The following is an 18352-nucleotide window of genomic DNA, read 5'->3' on the forward strand; positions in this document are numbered from 1 at the left end:
TACTTTGTTTCTATTGCCAACAGAGAAACGTAACATCCTTGCAGCAACTGGTATTTGAATACACACGAAGACTTCATATGGCAGAGACAAAGTGCCGCTCACTGGGCCTGCAACTTGAGGAATTCAAATGGAGTTTCAGTGAGATGAAAAAGGATGCTGAAAAAGCCAGGAGCCTGCAAGAGCAATTAAATACATTACAGCATGTAAGCATATTTGATTTCAAGATTGTCTTGCTCATCAGAGAACTTCCCTTTTACACATTTTTTTGCTTTGTGTTCCTTTGAAAAACAAATATAAAATCTAGTCCTGATAGAATTTTCCAGAAAACTTACCTTGTAAGTGTCACTAAACTAGAAGTCAGATGTATTTAGAAATATCTCCTTTCCACTGAAGTTTCTTCTTGATTTGTAGGAGATATTCTGTGCAAATTACATTTGGTCTCCAGCAACCTAGGTTTTCTTCCATTTGTTGAGAATGTTGATGTGACTTATATAACCTGAAAGAATTTATAGATTTCACTTCAGCAGAGTAAAGTCAGTTGGAATGAGGGTACTCAATAAGTGTGTTTATGAGAAGTTCATAACGTATAAATACAGCCATTTAAACTCTGCATGAATATTGCTGACTGTTGTGATAGACATTTTACTGTGTCTTTGACTGTGAGTTATATCCTGAGATAGTTAACACAAATTTAGTGGAGCTGTTTCCTTGAGCGAGTAAGTTTATGGCAGGGCAAGATAACCTCTTCTACCTTCTCAGTGCACATATGCACCAAATTCCCCTGAGTCTTAGCTGTCATTGCTTACTTTACTTAAACACCATGGGTTCACTAACCTGTAAAGACCACTGTCTGACGGGAATGAGAAAAGACAACAAAAAAGGTTCCTTAACTAGTTGAAGCCCCCAGACAGTGAGTAACAAATGAGGTGCTTGCAGGATTGATGCCATTTGATGAACTGTCACTTTTATCCCTGTCTAACTTATGGAAATGTGCCTTCAGTCCTTCTTGGAAGGGAGGAAACCTGTTTTGCTTTAGCATGCTGGAGGTTCCCTAAGCACCTTTCCTCCCATGCTTATTTTCTACAGGCTGAATTCAGAACTGAGCTCACATTTGAGCTTCCTGAGAAAGTGAATGGGTAAGGTTCCTTAGTCATGCTCTACAGGGGCACAGTGTAACTGAAGCAGTTGTGTCCCAAAATAAGCGGTGTTTTCCATGGTTGTGTTGATCCTGAAGCCTAGTTGGTAGACTTTCCAGTGTGCCCTAACCTAAACACTTCCAAGCAGAGAATATTTACTAAATGATGTTGTACCCATTCTCCTTCCTGTTCCTAGCTGAGAAAATGAACTATTTTTTTTTCTCAAATGAAGAAGGCTATATGTGATCATCGTCAGTTTTGTTCTTAATGAGTTTTATTACTGTACAATTCTGGGATAGTTAGGTGAAATTGTCTCATTTTAGATTGTCAATTAAAATTTAGATTGTCATTCAAATGCAGATGATTTTACTTGAAGAACTGTTCCTTCTTTCTGGAACGGTTTTGGGAGGGGAGAAAAAGTCCAAGAAAGTGTTCACAAGGGTTAACAAGATATGCACTAAAATGTTGGACATGGATCTGTATATATTTCCTTCTAAAAAATTATATTTTGCAAGCTAGAGTGCTAATTTGGATAGAATAATGAATACCTAGTCTTAACAGTACCCTGTATGCTCTTTAGAAAAAATACTGTTAATAAGCTAGCCTGAGGTTTTATTGTTCAGTAACCTGTCTTCATGTTAAAAAACCTAACTATTAATCTTTAACATGCATTTGTTTTAGAATTTGATAAGTTTGCAAGTGGAACTTAGAAATTCAGGCAGGTAAACTAGTGAATATAGTTATCAATACAATCAAATACAATTTATTTCTCTTTTCAGAGAATGATCACCCAAGACAGTATACATGAAGAATTAAATAATGCTTTACAGCGTGAGCACAAGGCAAGACTGCTTTTACTTGAACAGGAGCAACAGCTAAATGAGTTAAACAATAGACTACAAATGCTCTCCAGCGAAACAGCAGATAAAGGCCAAGACCTAAATCTGTCCATAAGGGTAAGATTATTCCTCTGAAATAGTTACCAGAAATTTACCTCTCGTTAATATTGCATGTCTTGTGCAAATAAAATTACAGGAGAAAATGCGCACTTACTGCTGAGTCAGAATTTTTGGGTACTCAGAAAAGATTTTAAATTACTTTTTTTTTTTCCCCTTTGAGCTTTAGGTGTTGTTTTTAAACTTGGAGAAAAAGACTTTCATGAACTTTTTTTTCTCTCTCGCAGCTTACCAAAACTCAGCTTTATTCATGCCTTTGTTAATAACAGGCAGAAAGGGTCTCTGCCTGTGCCCTGGCATTCCAACTGACAGACCCTTTTCTCTTAGCTAATCAGGTTTTGTGGCTCAGAATGCTAGTTTAGTTTGTTTGTTTGGGGGTGGGGTGTCTTTTTTTGTTTGTTTAAGGGTTTTTTTTTGTTTTTGTAGCTCTTATTTTGCAGTACAATGGAACAATCTAATCTTTAATAATCAATCTTGATCTTGTAAAACAGTGTTCTCACAAATTCTTGCTTTGAATTCTCTATTCAGTTTTTAAATGCATAAGAAGGGGAAAAATATAATATTAGCTACTTTTGTTTTGATAGCTTATTTTTAAACTTATTCATGCTTAGCAGCTATCAATAAGGAGGTATTTTGGTATTCATGTACTTTCATAAAGTAGGCTTGTTAAAGGAGTAATACTTAATTTCTTCGCTTTATCAGTTCAAATTTTAATCGTGCATATTTTTATCTTTTTAATGGCTTATACCATAGAAACATCCAAGGTAGCTCATCACTTTCAAGGTCAACTGGGACTAAGTAACTATTTTATGCTACTATTTTTTATTAGATGCAGTAAATCAGTAGCTCTGATTGCTCGGTGTTCGAAAAGAAATTTTTACACAAACGCTAAATGGTTTTCTATGCCAGACAGAAATTTTACTCCTGTTACAAGCTACTCTTAATGCAGTAATTTTTTTTTCTTCCTAATGACGGTCATTGTGTGTATAGTTACTTTCTTTTAGAGATGTTAGTACCTGTAATAAAACCAATCTATTTTTAAATTTGTGAAGTAAGTCATATAAATTGTTAATGAATTGCATTTCAAGTGCAATATACATTAAATCATGTAGCTGCCACTGATATACCCCAAAATAGTCTTCAATACATGTTTTAGAAGAAGATACCCTAAGTTTTGGTCTTGTTTACTGTGCTAATTTTAGTGAAGCTGCCACTGATTTACAACAGCATAAGTCAGAAAAGAATCTCATCCAAATGCTTTGATAACACTCATGGAAAAATGTTTTCTGATATGAAGGTTTGGCATGTTTATTTTCACTAGTTATTTCACTAAAATCATTATATGCACATTCTGTGTTTCGAAAACGTAGTGTCCTTTGCTAAAGACACACATCTAAATTCATTAAATTCAGGTGGAGTTTGGGATTTCTAGGCTTGCTAGAAATGAATGTTTTCCCTGAGTAGCCTCCCTGTTCATGGGTGGATTTCAGGTGAAGGTGACAGACAATTTTGTGCCTTCTGTTCCTTTTCCTCTTCTTACATTTATAGCCACATAATGTCCCTGAAAAATAATTTCCATTATTTATATGTGTTTTTTTATTAATATTATTGCACACACTTTAAAAGTTTTGTTTAGTTTTACTTTGAAGCAGAGTGACATGTGAACATAGGATGTCTGTTCTGAAAGAGGTGTTATTACGTTGAATTATTCAAGAACAGCTAGAATGTTTAAATTACTAAGCTCTTCAACTCAAAAGTACATACAACTCAATGGCTTCATAAAGCATTTTTAATCATACCTTGCTAAACATTTTGACCCAATGCAAATGAAAAATGCATTCTTTTCTTGTTGATTAGAATAGATTTTCTCATGAAAACAAATGCTTGCTTTGTAGCAAAGTGATGTTAAACTTAGCTTAAATCTTTGAGGTACTGTAATTCAGCCTAAACCACTAGAGGTGGAATGCCTGTGGCACCTAAACCTACTTGGATATCTGAGATCTATGTTTTAGACTGTTATCTAGAAATTACAGACATTGTGACAGCAAGTGGTATTATGTGAGTGACTACAATCACTTTGTTTGCTAAAGCATATTTGTACATAGGCAATATAATGAAAACTGGGGGTTCTGAGTCAGCAATGGTTTTATGAATTCTCAAGCAAAAACTTAATATGCAATGGTCCAAATCTACTTCACAACCAGTTAGTTTTCCACTTTGGTTAACTGGCAATGGCATAAACTGAAGTTAATTATTTGAGCTGACGAGTAATTCTGCTTTCTATCTGCTTTCAGAGTCTCCCAGAGACAGCAATGGATATGAGAAGAAGAGACCGAGTTCTGAACCACCAAAAGAGGCTTCTTACCCAAATGGAGCAGGACAGGCGTCGACTGCAAGAAAGTGTCCAAAATGCAGAGCGTGCCCTGCTTACAGCAGAGAAGTGAGTTCTGGGACCTTGGGGACATCCCTTAAACCAGACAAAACATCAATTCCTACTTTCACGTGCAACACATTAGCCTTGGCTAATGTGTTGCTAGAAGACCAAAGTACATCTGCCTCTCTTTGTCTTCTAAAAAGAAAACTATTAGCTCAAAATACTAGATGATATGTTTTCTGTAGTTATCCCATAATAGTCTCCAGATTCCGAGTGCTGAAGTAGTATGGGCATTTGTTTACAGTTATCCTACGGATTTGAAAACATCTCTTTGGCAAATCCTTAGCAGTCTGTTCATTTAAGAAATTATTATTCTTTCTATTTCCACAGTCTTTTTATAGAGAGATGCAGTTTATTTATAATAAGTACAGAAGCATCAGCTGGGTGACAGGTTTTAGCTGCCAAAGGGGCTGAAACCCATTTTGGACCTAGTCTTATCCCCAGTAGAAGCATTTTTCATATGGAAATCTGCGAAATAGTGGTACATGAACTATTTTTAGGGTTTGCATGGGAGATATAAAAAGGAGAGATAAAATTGTAAGAGTTTGAGTTATCAAGAATTATTTCATAAGACATGACAGTTATAAAGTAGCAGAAAATTAATTTCTACATCAGTAGAACTTTAGTTTTATAAACTATTCACTTGTTTTTGCTTTTCTTTTTCTTGTAATAGTGACAGAGAATTGATCATTACTCATATGAAAGCTGTGGAAACCACGCTTCAGATGGTAAGAATTTGAAGGGTTCCCTCTGATTTGTGTTTCCAAAGACATCAGAGTTTTACAACCGCTTATCCTCAGGGAAGGAGGGGAGTAGAAATTGTTTTAGAACAAATTCCTTTCCTTAGAGTTGAAGTTACCCTCCTCAACTTCTTTAATCTTAAAAAAAAATGCAGTGAAATATAATGTAATTTTGTAGCACACAAACTTCTTATTTTGAATATAAAAGTTACTACAAAATTCATTTTCCCTCAATTACTGACTACTGTTTCTGGTTGCCAAGGGTTGACTATGGAACATCCAAAAAACTGGCAACTGCTGTTGAGTTAACTCTCTACTGGGTGAGGTGGAGGTCGTTTGCTGAGGTCACATATATGGTGGCCATAAAATATTTGGTTTTGTGTGTACTACTTAAACCTTTGATACATGATAAACAGAATAAGGAGAAGACAGTAAGTAATAATCTGTGGTCAGAAACTTAATTGATATTTTTAAAACACTTTTAAAATTGAGTAATAATATTGAGTTGTCTCTTTGACTTGTACTATTTTTCCCAGGTATAGGATTATTTGAAGGTCCAGCGAAACTGTATACATTAATTATTTGGGAGAAAGGTGGCTTTTTGTTTTGTTTTGGGTTATTGTTCTTTGTTTGTTTGTTTGTTTTTTAACAGTAGCTCTAATGACTGATTGCATTATAACTATTTTTAATCCAGAGCAGCATAGAGGGGGGGAAAAAAGTGGGTTTTTATTACCTTAGAGTGTTAATTTCTACTACATTTTTAATTCCTAGCAACGTGGGAATCTATTCCTTATTTTAGATTCTGTGTTCACCAAAACTGTTGTTAATTTAATTTTCAGATATCTTTTTCAAGTCTCTCTTTCTTTTAACGTTCACAGAAAGTGACAGAACCTAAAAGGTGTGTTTTAGCTGTAGCAAAATATGCTGACAGATAATTTGCTTCGTGCCACCATCATCTTCATACAGCTTCTCTTAAGCTTCTGAGGTGGATGTCATGCAGAAACTGCTGTGTTTTTACAGTAACATGTACAAGCTGTGTCCTTGGCCGCCTCATTTGAGATTGGGGAAAGATCCTTTTCTTTGTAGTGTTTTTTCCCAGCACTCTGAATTAGAGATTTATTTCCAGTGAAAAATCAAATAGTCCTAAATTTATTCTTGGATTGGAGGTTCATTCATCCATGCAAGTCCACTCAAAGGGCTGAAGTGGACCCAGTTCATCCCCGTTAATTTTCTGAAGGAGAATCAACATTGATACTGGGATTTTTTTCTTTTTAGGTCAGAGAGCAGGCCTTGATGCCAAGTGCTGCAGCAGCCACAACTGAGTTCTGCCTGGAGCTACCCAGACTGCAAATAGATGCCCTTCCAGATGAAGAACTGTGGGGCAGGCCAGAGGCTATAGCATTCCAGGTTAGAGTTTAAAACAATCCTGTTTCTTTCTTTATTTTTATTTTCATTTTCATTTTTTTTGCATCTGAGATAGAACAAGCAGCTAGACTGCTCTGAATGTGTGGAGAGCAAAAACCTTCAAAACTATTGCAGTCAGCAGTTGAAAGACAAATAAGTTCCATATATACTCTTGCACATGCTATTTCAGAGCTAATGGGAAGTACTAATTTTGCGGGTGTTAAATAACTGATAGGAATATGACCATGGAGAAATGCACGTATACCTGAAAATTAATATCCCTCTATCCCCCTCCCTTTCCTCCTCTTCATATGAGCAAGACAAATTTAAAAAAAACCGCTTGGGAATACTGAGGAGGTAGGCAAACAGCATCAATGGTTCACAGTCCTGTCACTGTGAAGTCCCTTCTCTCCCTGTCCCTTTTCTCCCTCTCCTCATCTCTGGTTACATTGTGCCTGTTTGGTAACTTTCTCGGTACATTATGGAGATTTTATTGTAAAATTTGCCTTTTATAACTAGGAGTCAGCTAATTGATTTTAATTTCACTGTATGCAAAACTATATCCTGTGACGTTGAATGAGGTAAGAAGTTAATAATCGCTTTAGTGACACTTCTTATTAAAAGCAGTGGAATTGTTTGCAGACACGTCCTCTAGAATTGCTATAATCAATCTGTGACAAGCACGTATGATCTGCAAGAATCCTCTTTTAGGACTAGCACCATAGTGCTTTTTCTGATGAGAAAAGATATATGATGGTGTTAATTTGCTACTGCTGTTTCCTACACTTCACAATGACAAAACTTGATTGATTTCAGCTATGTTAACTTTTATTCTGAAAAGCAGTAGTGTGTTTGAGAAAGAGAAACAGCAAAAAAGGTTTGTAAATGCCTCTTTGAGGTACTAAATTTATTTTTGTCTACACTACAGATTTACATTCAAAAGGACAATTTCATATTATCTGAAGAGAAAACTATAATTTATAAAATGTGATCAGCTACTTTTAAGGAAGACTAATATTTTCAACTACTTATGGTAGATATAAACTTTCCAGTACTGCCTAATCATTGGTACTCTGTCATACTGCTAATTTTATTATCAATCTAATCAATATTACAACTGGGACATTCTTCCAGTATATACATAAAAACAATTACATTTCCCAAGCTGTATTGTAATCAGATTATTTTGTCTGGCTTATAAACCTAGTTCGATTTTTCCAATTAACAAAAAATTCTCTTCCCTAATGAATTTGGAAGGATGCTATTTGGCATTTAGATATAGCTTGCTTGTCACTGATGATTTATTTTACTTTTCAAAGGATGTGATTCGAAGTTTTATGGACATCTACCAACTTGCAGCTAGTAGAGTTGAAACATTACTGAGAGAATCTCCTCAGCTTCACACTGCAGCCCAAAGATCCAGACAACAAGCATTCACCTTTCGTGAAAGTTATGGTAAATCACTTCTCAAGCAATTTTTGTCATTTGGATGTAGTTTCCTAGCCAGCATCTCCCTTCGAGCTGCATAGTTTCTGTAGTCAAATACAATAATACTTAATTGTAAACATAATGGAGCAGTAAAACTAGTGTCAACAGAAACCACCTGAGACTTTTTTCAAAAGAGAAAGACAGTCCATTGGTGTCATGTTAAGTGTCAGGGAGTGTCTTTCATGGGCCAAAGCCATAACATATTTCATGTGTTAGGACATGACTGGGGGAATGCTTCCCAGATATTGCAAGACCAGATTTGGATGCAGGCTGGATGAAAACTCTGCTTGGCTTTCTCACTACCTCATCTAACCTTTTCTATACAAAATTTTTTGGATACTCAGTATCTAGGTATGTATACTTTTAGCTTGTTAGGCTATTGTAACACATTTGGAAATTATAGTAATTTGATTTAAATGTTGCCTACAAAGCAAAAGGTTCTGCTAATAGGATGCAAGTGTAATTAAAGTGCAGAACCAAATGTAACCAGCTCTCAGTGACTGGAGCCTCCGTATCTATAGTTTCACAGTGGCCCCTGGGTTTGAAAGTTTATGTTAAAATTACTAATACAGCTGCACTCGAGAAAAAGAGCAAGACAGTTGAGCTGTTGAAACAGAGATGGCGACATCCTGAGGTGAAAAATCACATAAGAAGAGTTGGTAGTCTGAATTTTAGGGCAGTCTTCCATTGGCAGGTGGTAGAAACACAAGACTTCTGGGCTGTGGTAGTCAGAGAATTGCATTCTGCAGCAGTACAGCTGCTTCCCAAAGGAAGGATCTTGCTGTGAGCAAGTAACGATGTGGTTTTTCAAGAATGCTGTTCCTTAATTTCTATGAATTCCTGTTGGAATAATCTGAAAGTCATAGGCACACCATCTTCTAACAGACTGACATTTGAAGAGTATTAAGTGTTTGATTTCAATCGATGGTAAAATAAGTAAATGAGTACCTTCTGTGGTTAGCCTGGCAAATGTTTCCTAGTGACAGTGATAGGGAGACTGTAGAATAAGTTTGTTTACTTGATTAAAATGACCCATGCCCTAGAAATTATAATGATAAGGGTTAAAAGTTCTCTCTAAGTATTTGTAGCACTTCAAATAAAGTATGCTATTGTTTTCTAACACTTCCTGGTGCAGAATACTTGATATAAGGTTCTTGTTTCTATCTATTAGAGATTAATGTATATGGTCAGGTGTCATGTATTTTAAATAAGTGCTTCAAACAAGAAGGAAACACTTGCAAGTACTTCACATACATACCTTTTGTAAAAGGTATTTAACAGCAAATATAAATTCCCTTTTGATTTCTTTTTAATTCTTTATTCTATTTCAGAAAGCGGGAAAGAGTCTAAACATCCAAGTAGCTTCAAGCTAGATAGTCAGGCTGACCAGACTCACGTCCCAGAGTTTTGGCTATTGCCAACAGAAGCTGAAATGTCCTCCAGCATGACACTACAAAGAGCCAGTACTCAGTCTCCAGTGCATGCGTCCTCGAGTGTGATACCAGACAGACCCAGTACCGGGTCTTCAATGTCCGCTGGTGGGATACTGGACAGAACCAGAACTCGTTCTCCAATCCATATGTCCTCCAGTGGGATATTGGACAGAGCCAGTACTGGGCCTTCAATCCATGTGTCTCCTGGTGAGATACCAGACAGAGCTGGAACCGAGTCTTCAACCCACATGTCTGCTGATGTGATACCAGACAGAAGCAGTATTCGGTCTCCAATCCACATGTCCTCCAGTGGGATACCGGACAGAGCCACTACTGGACCTTCAATCCATATGTCTGATGATGCAATACCAGAAAAAAACAGAACTCGGTCTCCAACCCACATGTCCCCTGGTGTGATATCAGACAGACCTGGTACTGAACTTTCAATCCATGTGTCCCCTGGTGCAACACCAGATAGAAGCAGTATTCAGCCTCCGATCCATCTGTCCTCCAGTGGGATACCAGACAGAAGCAGTACTCGGTCTCCAATCCACCAGTCCTCCAGTGGGATACCAGACAGAAGCAGTACTCGGTCTCCCATCCACATGTCCTCCAGTGAGACACCAGACAGAAGCAGTACTCGGTCTCCAATCCACCTGTCCTCCAGTGGGATACCAGACAGAAGTAGTACTCGGTCTCCAATGCACGTGTCCTCCAGTGGGATACCGGACAGAAGCAGTACTCGGTCTCCCATCCACATGTCTGCTGATGTGATACTAGACAGAAGCAGTAGTCTATTTCCAACCCAAATGTCCTCCAGTGGGATACCAGACAGAAGCAGTACTCGGTCTCCAATCCACCTGTCCTCCAGTGGGATACCAGACAGAAGCAGTACTCAGCCTCCAATGCACGTGTCCTCCAGTGGGATATCAGACAGAAGCAGTACTCGATCTCCCATCCACATGTCTGCTGATGTGATACTAGACAGAAGCAGTAGTCTATTTCCAACCCAAATATCCTCCACTGGGATACCAGACAGAAGCAGTACTCGGTCTCCAATCCACCTGTCCTCCAGTGAGATACCAGACAGAAGCAGTACTCAGCCTCCAATGCACGTGTCCTCCAGTGGGATATCAGACAGAAGCAGTACTCGGTCTCCCATCCACATGTCTGCTGATGTGATACTAGACAGAAGCAGTAGTCTATTTCCAACCCACCTGTCCTCCAGTGGGATAGCAGACAGAAGCAGTACTCAGCCTCCAATGCACGTGTCCTCCAGTGGGATATCAGACAGAAGCAGTACTCGGTCTCCCATCCACATGTCTGCTGATGTGATACTAGACAGAAGCAGTAGTCTATTTCCAACCCAAATGTCCTCCAGTGGGATACCAGACAGAAGCAGTACTCGGTCTCCAATCCACCTGTCCTCCAGTGGGATACCAGACAGAAGCAGTACTCGGTCTCCCATCCACATGTCCTCCAGTGAGATACCAGACAGAAGTAGTACTCGGTCTCCCATCCACATGTCCTCCAGTGAGATACCAGACAGAAGCAGTACTCCTCCAATGCACCTGTCCTCCAGTGGGATACCAGACAGAAGCAGTACTCAGTCTCCAATCCATCTGTCCTCCAGTGAGATACCAGACAGAAGCAGCACTAGGCCTCCAATCCATCTATCCTCCAGTGGGATACCAGACAGAAGCAGTACTCAGCCTCCAATCCACCTGTCCTCCAGTGGGATACCAGACACAAGCAGTACTCGGTCTCCAATCCATCTGTCCTCCAGTGGGACAGCAGACAGAAGCAGCACTCAGCCTCCAATCCACATGTCGTCCAGTGGGATACCAGGCAGACCCGGTACTGGGTCTTCAATCCAAGTGTTCTCCAGTGTGATAACAGACAGGCCTGCTTCTGCATTTACAATCCACGTGTCCCCTGGTGAGGTATTGGACAGAATAAGAACTCTGTCTCCAATTCGCATGTCCTCCACTGTGACGCCAGACAGAAGTCATAGTCCGCCTTTAATCCGCATGTCCCCTCGTGCAAAGCCAAAGAGAATCTATAGTGTGCCTTCAATCCATATGTCCTCTGGTGCGATACTGGACAGAGATGGTACTGGCTCTTCACTGGACATATCCTCCCATGTGTTACCAGAAAGAACCGGTACTGGCTCTTCGCTGGACATATCCTCCCATGTGTTACCGGAAAGAGCCGGTACTGGCTCTTCGCTGGACATATCCTCTGGTGTGAGGCGAAGCAGAACCGTTATTGTGTCTGCGAGAAACATATCCTCCAATGTCATGCCACACAGAACTGGTATTGGTACTGGGTCTTCAGACATATCCTCTGGTATGCTGATGGACAGAACCAGTTCTGGGCCTTCAGTGGACGCATTCTTCTTTGTGAGACCACACCAATTTGGTGGTGGGTCTTCAATGGACGCATACTACAGTGTGACACCAAACAGATCTAGTTCACTGCCTTCAATCAGGTCTTTCAGCCAGGATGTCTTATCCAGTACTAGAAAAACAGAAGGAAATCAATTTTCAGAGTCTTAGCTATGTCAGTTTCCCTTAGCTATATGTCAGCTTCTCCTTTAGAAGGAAAAAAATGTGTTAGTGTAAAATGATGTAATTGAAATATAATCTAGCAACTACCTTGGAGTTGTAGTTTGGTGTCTGTGTGGTTTTGTCCATAATTTTATATTTTTATGAAAATACGCATTCACATCTTCACATTTCTCTGCTTCTCATTCTCTGTACCTTGAAACAGTTTTTTTTTTTAAGTTTTATTTATTGCAGTTAATTTTTATGTAGTATATTTTTTAGTGTTACAAAACAACATATTTTCTGTAATTTTCTTCGTTCTTAAAAAAATCCATTGGCTATTTTAGTCTATTTCTGTCAAAGTTGTCTCATACCTGTCTATTTTAAACCAGGACTGCAATACTTCATTAAGATTGAGAGAACTCTGTGAAGTGTATGCAAATGACTTCTGTCATTTCATGGCAGCCCTGCCGTGGTTCCCTGAGCCTCTTCCTTTCCCTTGTCAGCTCAACCAAAGACATACATTTAGTTGCAAACTTGAAGCAGACTGAACAAAATAGAAAAGGTGTGATGGCTCTTTTGGTGCACAGTCACTGATCTTTCTGCTTTTTCAGCTGCGTAAGAGTCTCATCCAGGCAAAGAGATTGCAATAAGTGATACAAATCCCCTCGGCAGGAGCCCAAATGCTCTATAGTTCCAGCTGAAAGCTTGCATCTGCATAGGATCTTCTGGCTGCCCCACTCTTCATTTGGTTTTGGCTGGAAATACAATTGCACTTTCTTCCTCATCTAGAAGTACCAAGGCTGGGAAAAACCAGTCAGTGGGCGATATTCCAAAGGCAGTGTGGTCTGGAGTTGGTGAATGAAGGAGACCCTTCCCCAGTTCCAAATGATATAAAATAAAAAAACAAACAAAACATAATAAGGACTCTCCATTCTTAAGGAACAACTGACAATTCAGAAGTGAAGGCAGAACTTATTTACAGGGTGAAAAGGAAGGGAATCTACCAATGTGGTTGAGGTTTTATAATGGTTTTATTCTGAGTCCCACTCACAGCTTAGCACTGGAGAAAATCTTCTGGAAGGGCTGATTTCTCCTGACTGTTATAAATTATTTCACTGCAACGATCAGAGGCATGAGGCTGGAGGTAGGCTTGGCTGATGTTACAAATAGATGCTGCCCAAAGGAAAAAAAAGAGATGAACTTTTACTTCCCAAACTCACAGGCTCAAGCAGGATTTCTCCAGTTCCCAGAAATACACAGCAATAGGACTGAGAGGACCATCTGCACCTACATGATCATGCCCAGGACCTTGCAATCTCAGGCAAATGTAGCCCATAATCCCCTGAATCCATTATCAAGGTGTCTTCAGATAACTGGGATTTTTGCCCTACTAGTTCTGTGGAAATGCTTCTTGCTGTCCAAGAGATTTGTTCCTTTCAGGAAACTCAAATGCTTGCTCAGGTTCCTCTTTTCTGCAGACATGGGCTATTTTAGTTGTCAAAAAAGATGAGGAGCTGTGGTGGTTTGGGCTAGGCCTTCCTTGGTGACCAGTTTGTAACCAAGGAAGGGTCCAGATTTACCCAGTATTCCCTACGATTTTTACGTAAGCCAGATTATAAGAAGAAAGGAGGAGAGGCCTTCGCCCTCTTTCCTTCGGGTGGCTTGGAGGTGCAGGTTCCCTGCTGTTGAGTCTGCCGTGTTGGGGAGTGAGGCCTGGTAGGGCCTTGTTGACCTTGGGAGGGGGAGGTTGCCGGCGATCGTACGGGAGCGACTCTCGGTTGTCCCAAGGAGAGTGGTGGGATATTTTCTTTGCTAACTCTTAGTTACTAGATCTCAGGCTACTGATCGGGATATATATATATATATATATTTTATTTTGGTTTTGTTCCCTTTCCCTTCCCCCTTCCCCTTCCTTTGTGAAATTCTATATATTTTTAAATTGTATATATATTTCAATTGTAACATAAGTGTAAATATATTTATATATATCACTTTAGCTGTCTCTCTTGTTTCGGGTTTTCTTAGTTGGTTGTTTTTTCTCCCTCTTCTCCCTGAGGTCTGGGGGGGGGACGGACTTCTGGTGGTAAGGTTTGGAGACTTGGCAGGGAGCCAGCTTCAAACCATATCAGGAGCATAAACCATTTCTCAGGAAACTCCAGTCCCTCCAAAAAATGTAGGATTTAGGCCACTTGTTGTGAAGACCACTGAGGTACAGGTTTTCAGCACCAAGACAAGAGCAGAGACACAAGTGGCAGACTGCTTATGCCTTCCGCTCCTGGTTGCAGGGAGAGCAGTGCCTACATTTCCATCCCCTGCCCCTTCTGTGCTGCCTGGCATGTTCCTTCCCAGCAGAGACAGCCCATTGTCATGTCCTGCAGCTCCCAATCTGCCATAAAACCTGGCAGTAACCCTGTAGCAGTTCTCATCTCCTTGACCATGCCAGGCAGCAACTGGGGCTGGGACAAGTCATGCTCAGCTGTCCTTTTTGGGTGGCAGAAACCTCTAAGAGTAGGTCCACTTTTACAAACAGAAGTTGTATTTGTTTAAATTAAAATTCTATTAAATTGTATTTAATGATACTAAATTTTTAATATAATTATTATAATTAATTTAAATGGTATTAATAAAATTCAAATTTAAGTTGTATTAAATTTAAAATTATAAGCAACACAACCAGACCTGTATTTTCTTGTCTGAGAATATTCTGTATCAAAACTCTATAAAATCCTGCTGGTTTTTCCAAACAGCAGTGAACACAGAGATTCCTTCATGTTCTGCTAGGAAGAATGAGGAGAGACTGAAGGAGCTGGGGTTGCATAGCCCGGAGAAGAGAAGGCTCAGGGGAGACCTCCTCACTCTCTATAACTCCCTGAAAGGAGGTTGTAGCCAGGTGGGGGTTGGTCTCTTCTCCCAGGTAACCAGCAGTAGGACAAGAGGGCATGGTCTTAAGCTGTGCCAGGGGAGATTTAGGTTGGATATTAGGAAGAAATTCTTTACAGAGAGAGTAATCAGGCATTGGAATGGGCTACCCAGGGAAGTGGTGGATTCTCCACCCCTGGAGGTTTTTAAGATGAGACTGGATGTGGCACTTAGCGCCATGGTCTAGTAAGCATGGTGGTAGTGGGTCAAGGGTTGGACTTAATGATCTCAGAGGTCCTTTCCAACCCATTATTCTATGATTCAATGATTCTACGAATTTAGCCTCACGTGGCCTTCTGTCCAGGTTGATGCCTTAACTACAGATATTCCCCTATTTCCATAGAGGAGAAGTGGCATCCAGCACATTATGGCTGTGGCAACTTGAAGTGCAAGGCACACAACACTAGGAAAAGTGTTTAAAAAAAGAGGCCAGGTATTGCCCTGCGGTTAAGAAGGTGAAACCCTTCACTCAGCTTAGTGCCCTCAGTGCCCTTGTCACCATTCAATGGTAATTGTTTTCTGACCAATGCACAAACACTCCATGGAATAGAAGAGCTGCACCTGCCATCTCCAGTGCAACTGTAATTTTAAAACAAAAATATAGAAAGAAAGGAAAAATCCAGCCCTAAGATTTAATGAAAAATCCAGCACCTCAAAGGTATTGAGCCACTTAATTCCCATTATCTGTTTAGCACAGACAGGTGTCTCCATCCTACATATTTTTAGCTGGTAGAGACCATCTTCCCTGAACATCAGAAAAGAGTTTTTAAAATTAAGAAAGAACTGGTGAAAGCTTCAATAATCCTTTGTTCTTTCTTAACCAAATAAGTAGAAAAAAATCTTCTTGAGAAAATCTGAGCTCCTTAAATATGTAAGAAAGGTAAATGAAGAATTATTGCCCTTTGGAGATGCCATTATTTTGCCATGGAGTTGGTTTTAACTGCTGCCTTAAGATTGGGAGCCAAAAAATTACTCACCAGGCAATTATTAGTAGAGATAAGATAATAGAGCAGTTTTAATAGAGGGCCTTCCCCCACAGGGGTACAGAAACGTGTGCATACGTGTCCAGGGGGTTCCACAATTTAGGGTATTATTCCATCCAGTCTCAGATTTATCCACCCCCCAGGTCCTCCCCCCGGCACACCCCTCTGGAAATTGAGGCAAGGGGTTCAGGGACTCCCCCTTCCTCATCTTCCTCTTCATCACAGCACGTCCAGTCCTTGGAGCTCCTCCAAAGTTCTGGGTTTTGAGGGATGCTTTGACTATGATGTATCTTGTTGTTCAAGCCAGAGTGCAAATGTTCTTAAAAAGAAAGAAGGCCTACCTTGAGGGAAGTCTAAGCAAGCGAAAGGAATTTAGAAAGTTGAATATGAAATGCGGTAATAGGGTTGGCTAAATGTGCAAACTCCTGTGCTAAAAGGTGAGCTAACTATAGCTAGTCCTAAAATCTACAAGAAGCTAAAAATCAAAAAAATCCATAGGCATCAATCAGATGAAGTTTTATGACACAGTGGCAATCGCCCATCTTTGATGGATGGACCTGCACTAAAGAAGAAAGTCAGTCTCCACAGACCGTCGAGTCACAACATGCATTTTGGAAAATCACAAGGCTCTTAAACAAATATTCTTCATTTGAGGAAAGCTTCCTTGCCATACTGCAAATAGTCACAAGTAAATATGAGTTCACATTAAGGAAATTTTTCCAGGGGAAAAAAAAAGACATAAATAACACACATGTTGAAGCTGAGTGTGCTTCTATGAGCAGATCTTCCTGAATCCCCCGTTTTGAGGAGTCTCAGCATTACACAACCCAGAGGGACCAGCTCACTCTGTGAGTGTTTGTGTTCCCAGTGTCAGGGTCTGACGGGGCTGTTTGGGAGCTGCAAAACATGGAAATCTTTTCAGAAGCCCATTAAAAAAAAAAAGTTTAAATCAACTTTTAGGTTCAAGTGCCTTGAAGGAACCACCCTACGTTAAACACCATCTCTTTCACACCACACAGCACACGATTTTCCATAGTCCTTGTTCCCAAAGGATGGGGCCGGCCGGTCACATCCGCACTGTTCCCACATGCCTGGTGCCATCCTTCCCACAGACCCACAGTACCTGAGACTGGGGAATCCACTCACCAGGCACTGCTGCGGGAATGGGAATTGCTGCAATCCATTGGCAGCTCCCGGGAGAGCATCGCTATGTGGAACTGCTGCTTCAGGTGAGCAACATGGATCATCCTGCTCCAGGTGAGCATTCTGCTCCGGGTGAGCATCCAGGAGCATCCCTCCTGCACATTGGGACTGTGGCCCCTGGGATAATGCTGCGGTTCCTGGGATAACGCTGTGGCCCCATTGGACACGCCCTCCCTCCTCTGCACAACCTGTGCCAGTGGAGGCCCCTTTGCCGTGCCAGGGTTATGTCCCATCCTTCCAAGCGCTGGAGGGACTTGAACCCCCTTTTATGAGCAAAAAAAAAAAAAAATCAACAAAAAAACCCCCTCACTTCCCCCTCAACCCTGCTTCTGAGATGCCCTGCAGGAATTTCACCAGAGACTCGAATCCACCCTTGAAACTGATGCTGAATCTCCTCAGGGGATTTTAGCTCTCAGCCTTTGGCTTCTCTCCCCTCCTGCACTTTCTAAGTAAAGCAACCACGACATTCCCCACCCAAAAATACTGCCTTCAGTTCTGCCACATGATCAAAAAAGCCATGAGAAAAATATGAGGCCAGTTACAAAATCTTGCAAAATGAGATCTGGGAACATTTGGTTATAAAAAACAGATATCAACAGAAGCTGAGAAAATCCAACAATGTCAAAAAACATGCTTCAAGTACTTGAACTAGAAAAGCTCAGGTAATAAATTTAATTGTAACGAACACTCTCTTTCTGACATGAGCCATGCAATTGAATCTCCACAGACAGTGAAATAGGGACCCCTGGCAACAGAGGCTCCACACAGAGCAATGTTACACAGAACAGGACAGTAGCAATCAGCTGCCAAATTTGTAACTTCCACATTGCAGTTAAAGATTTGATTTAAGTATATGGTGCTACTATTAATAAGGTGTAAGACATGAGAGTCATAAAGAATAAAAATAAAATAAATTAAAAACCCAAACAAACACCAAAACTCACCACACAGTCCCACCTCAAAAAGACAGAACTTTTTTTTCTTTATTGTCATGAAAACAACCAACATCAAACCACATTGCAAGTTCAGAGATACAACTGAAATTTGAAATGGGTTTCTACACTGAACCACAGTGGTATTTATCTGCTGGTCATCCAGAATGGGAAA

General features: G+C 40.1%; 1 protein-coding gene across 6 annotated transcripts in view; it reads left to right on the forward strand.

The window, feature by feature from the left end:
- Positions 1-12249, forward strand: part of LOC116780968 (coiled-coil domain-containing protein 171-like) — a 45831-nt gene extending 33582 nt beyond the window's left edge. For 3 of the 6 annotated variants that reach the window (XM_032676401.1, XM_032676403.1, XM_032676406.1), the window contains 8 exons: positions 24-203; positions 1916-2092; positions 4387-4532; positions 5200-5254; positions 6542-6673; positions 7990-8125; positions 9490-10502; positions 11265-12249. In XM_032676401.1, coding sequence (XP_032532292.1) covers positions 24-203; positions 1916-2092; positions 4387-4532; positions 5200-5254; positions 6542-6673; positions 7990-8125; positions 9490-10502; positions 11265-12149 — 2724 coding nt within the window. In that variant the 3' untranslated portion in view covers positions 12150-12249. Of the gene's footprint in view, positions 1-23; positions 204-1915; positions 2093-4386; positions 4533-5199; positions 5255-6541; positions 6674-7989; positions 8126-9489; positions 10503-11251 lie in introns of all 6 variants that reach the window. The other 3 variants (XM_032676404.1, XM_032676405.1, XM_032676402.1) reach the window with 3 other exon arrangements.
- The last annotated feature ends 6103 nt before the right edge of the window (positions 12250-18352 follow it).

Source organism: Chiroxiphia lanceolata, chromosome Z (genome assembly GCF_009829145.1).
Source record: "Chiroxiphia lanceolata isolate bChiLan1 chromosome Z, bChiLan1.pri, whole genome shotgun sequence".
Classification (NCBI taxonomy): domain Eukaryota; kingdom Metazoa; phylum Chordata; class Aves; order Passeriformes; family Pipridae; genus Chiroxiphia; species Chiroxiphia lanceolata.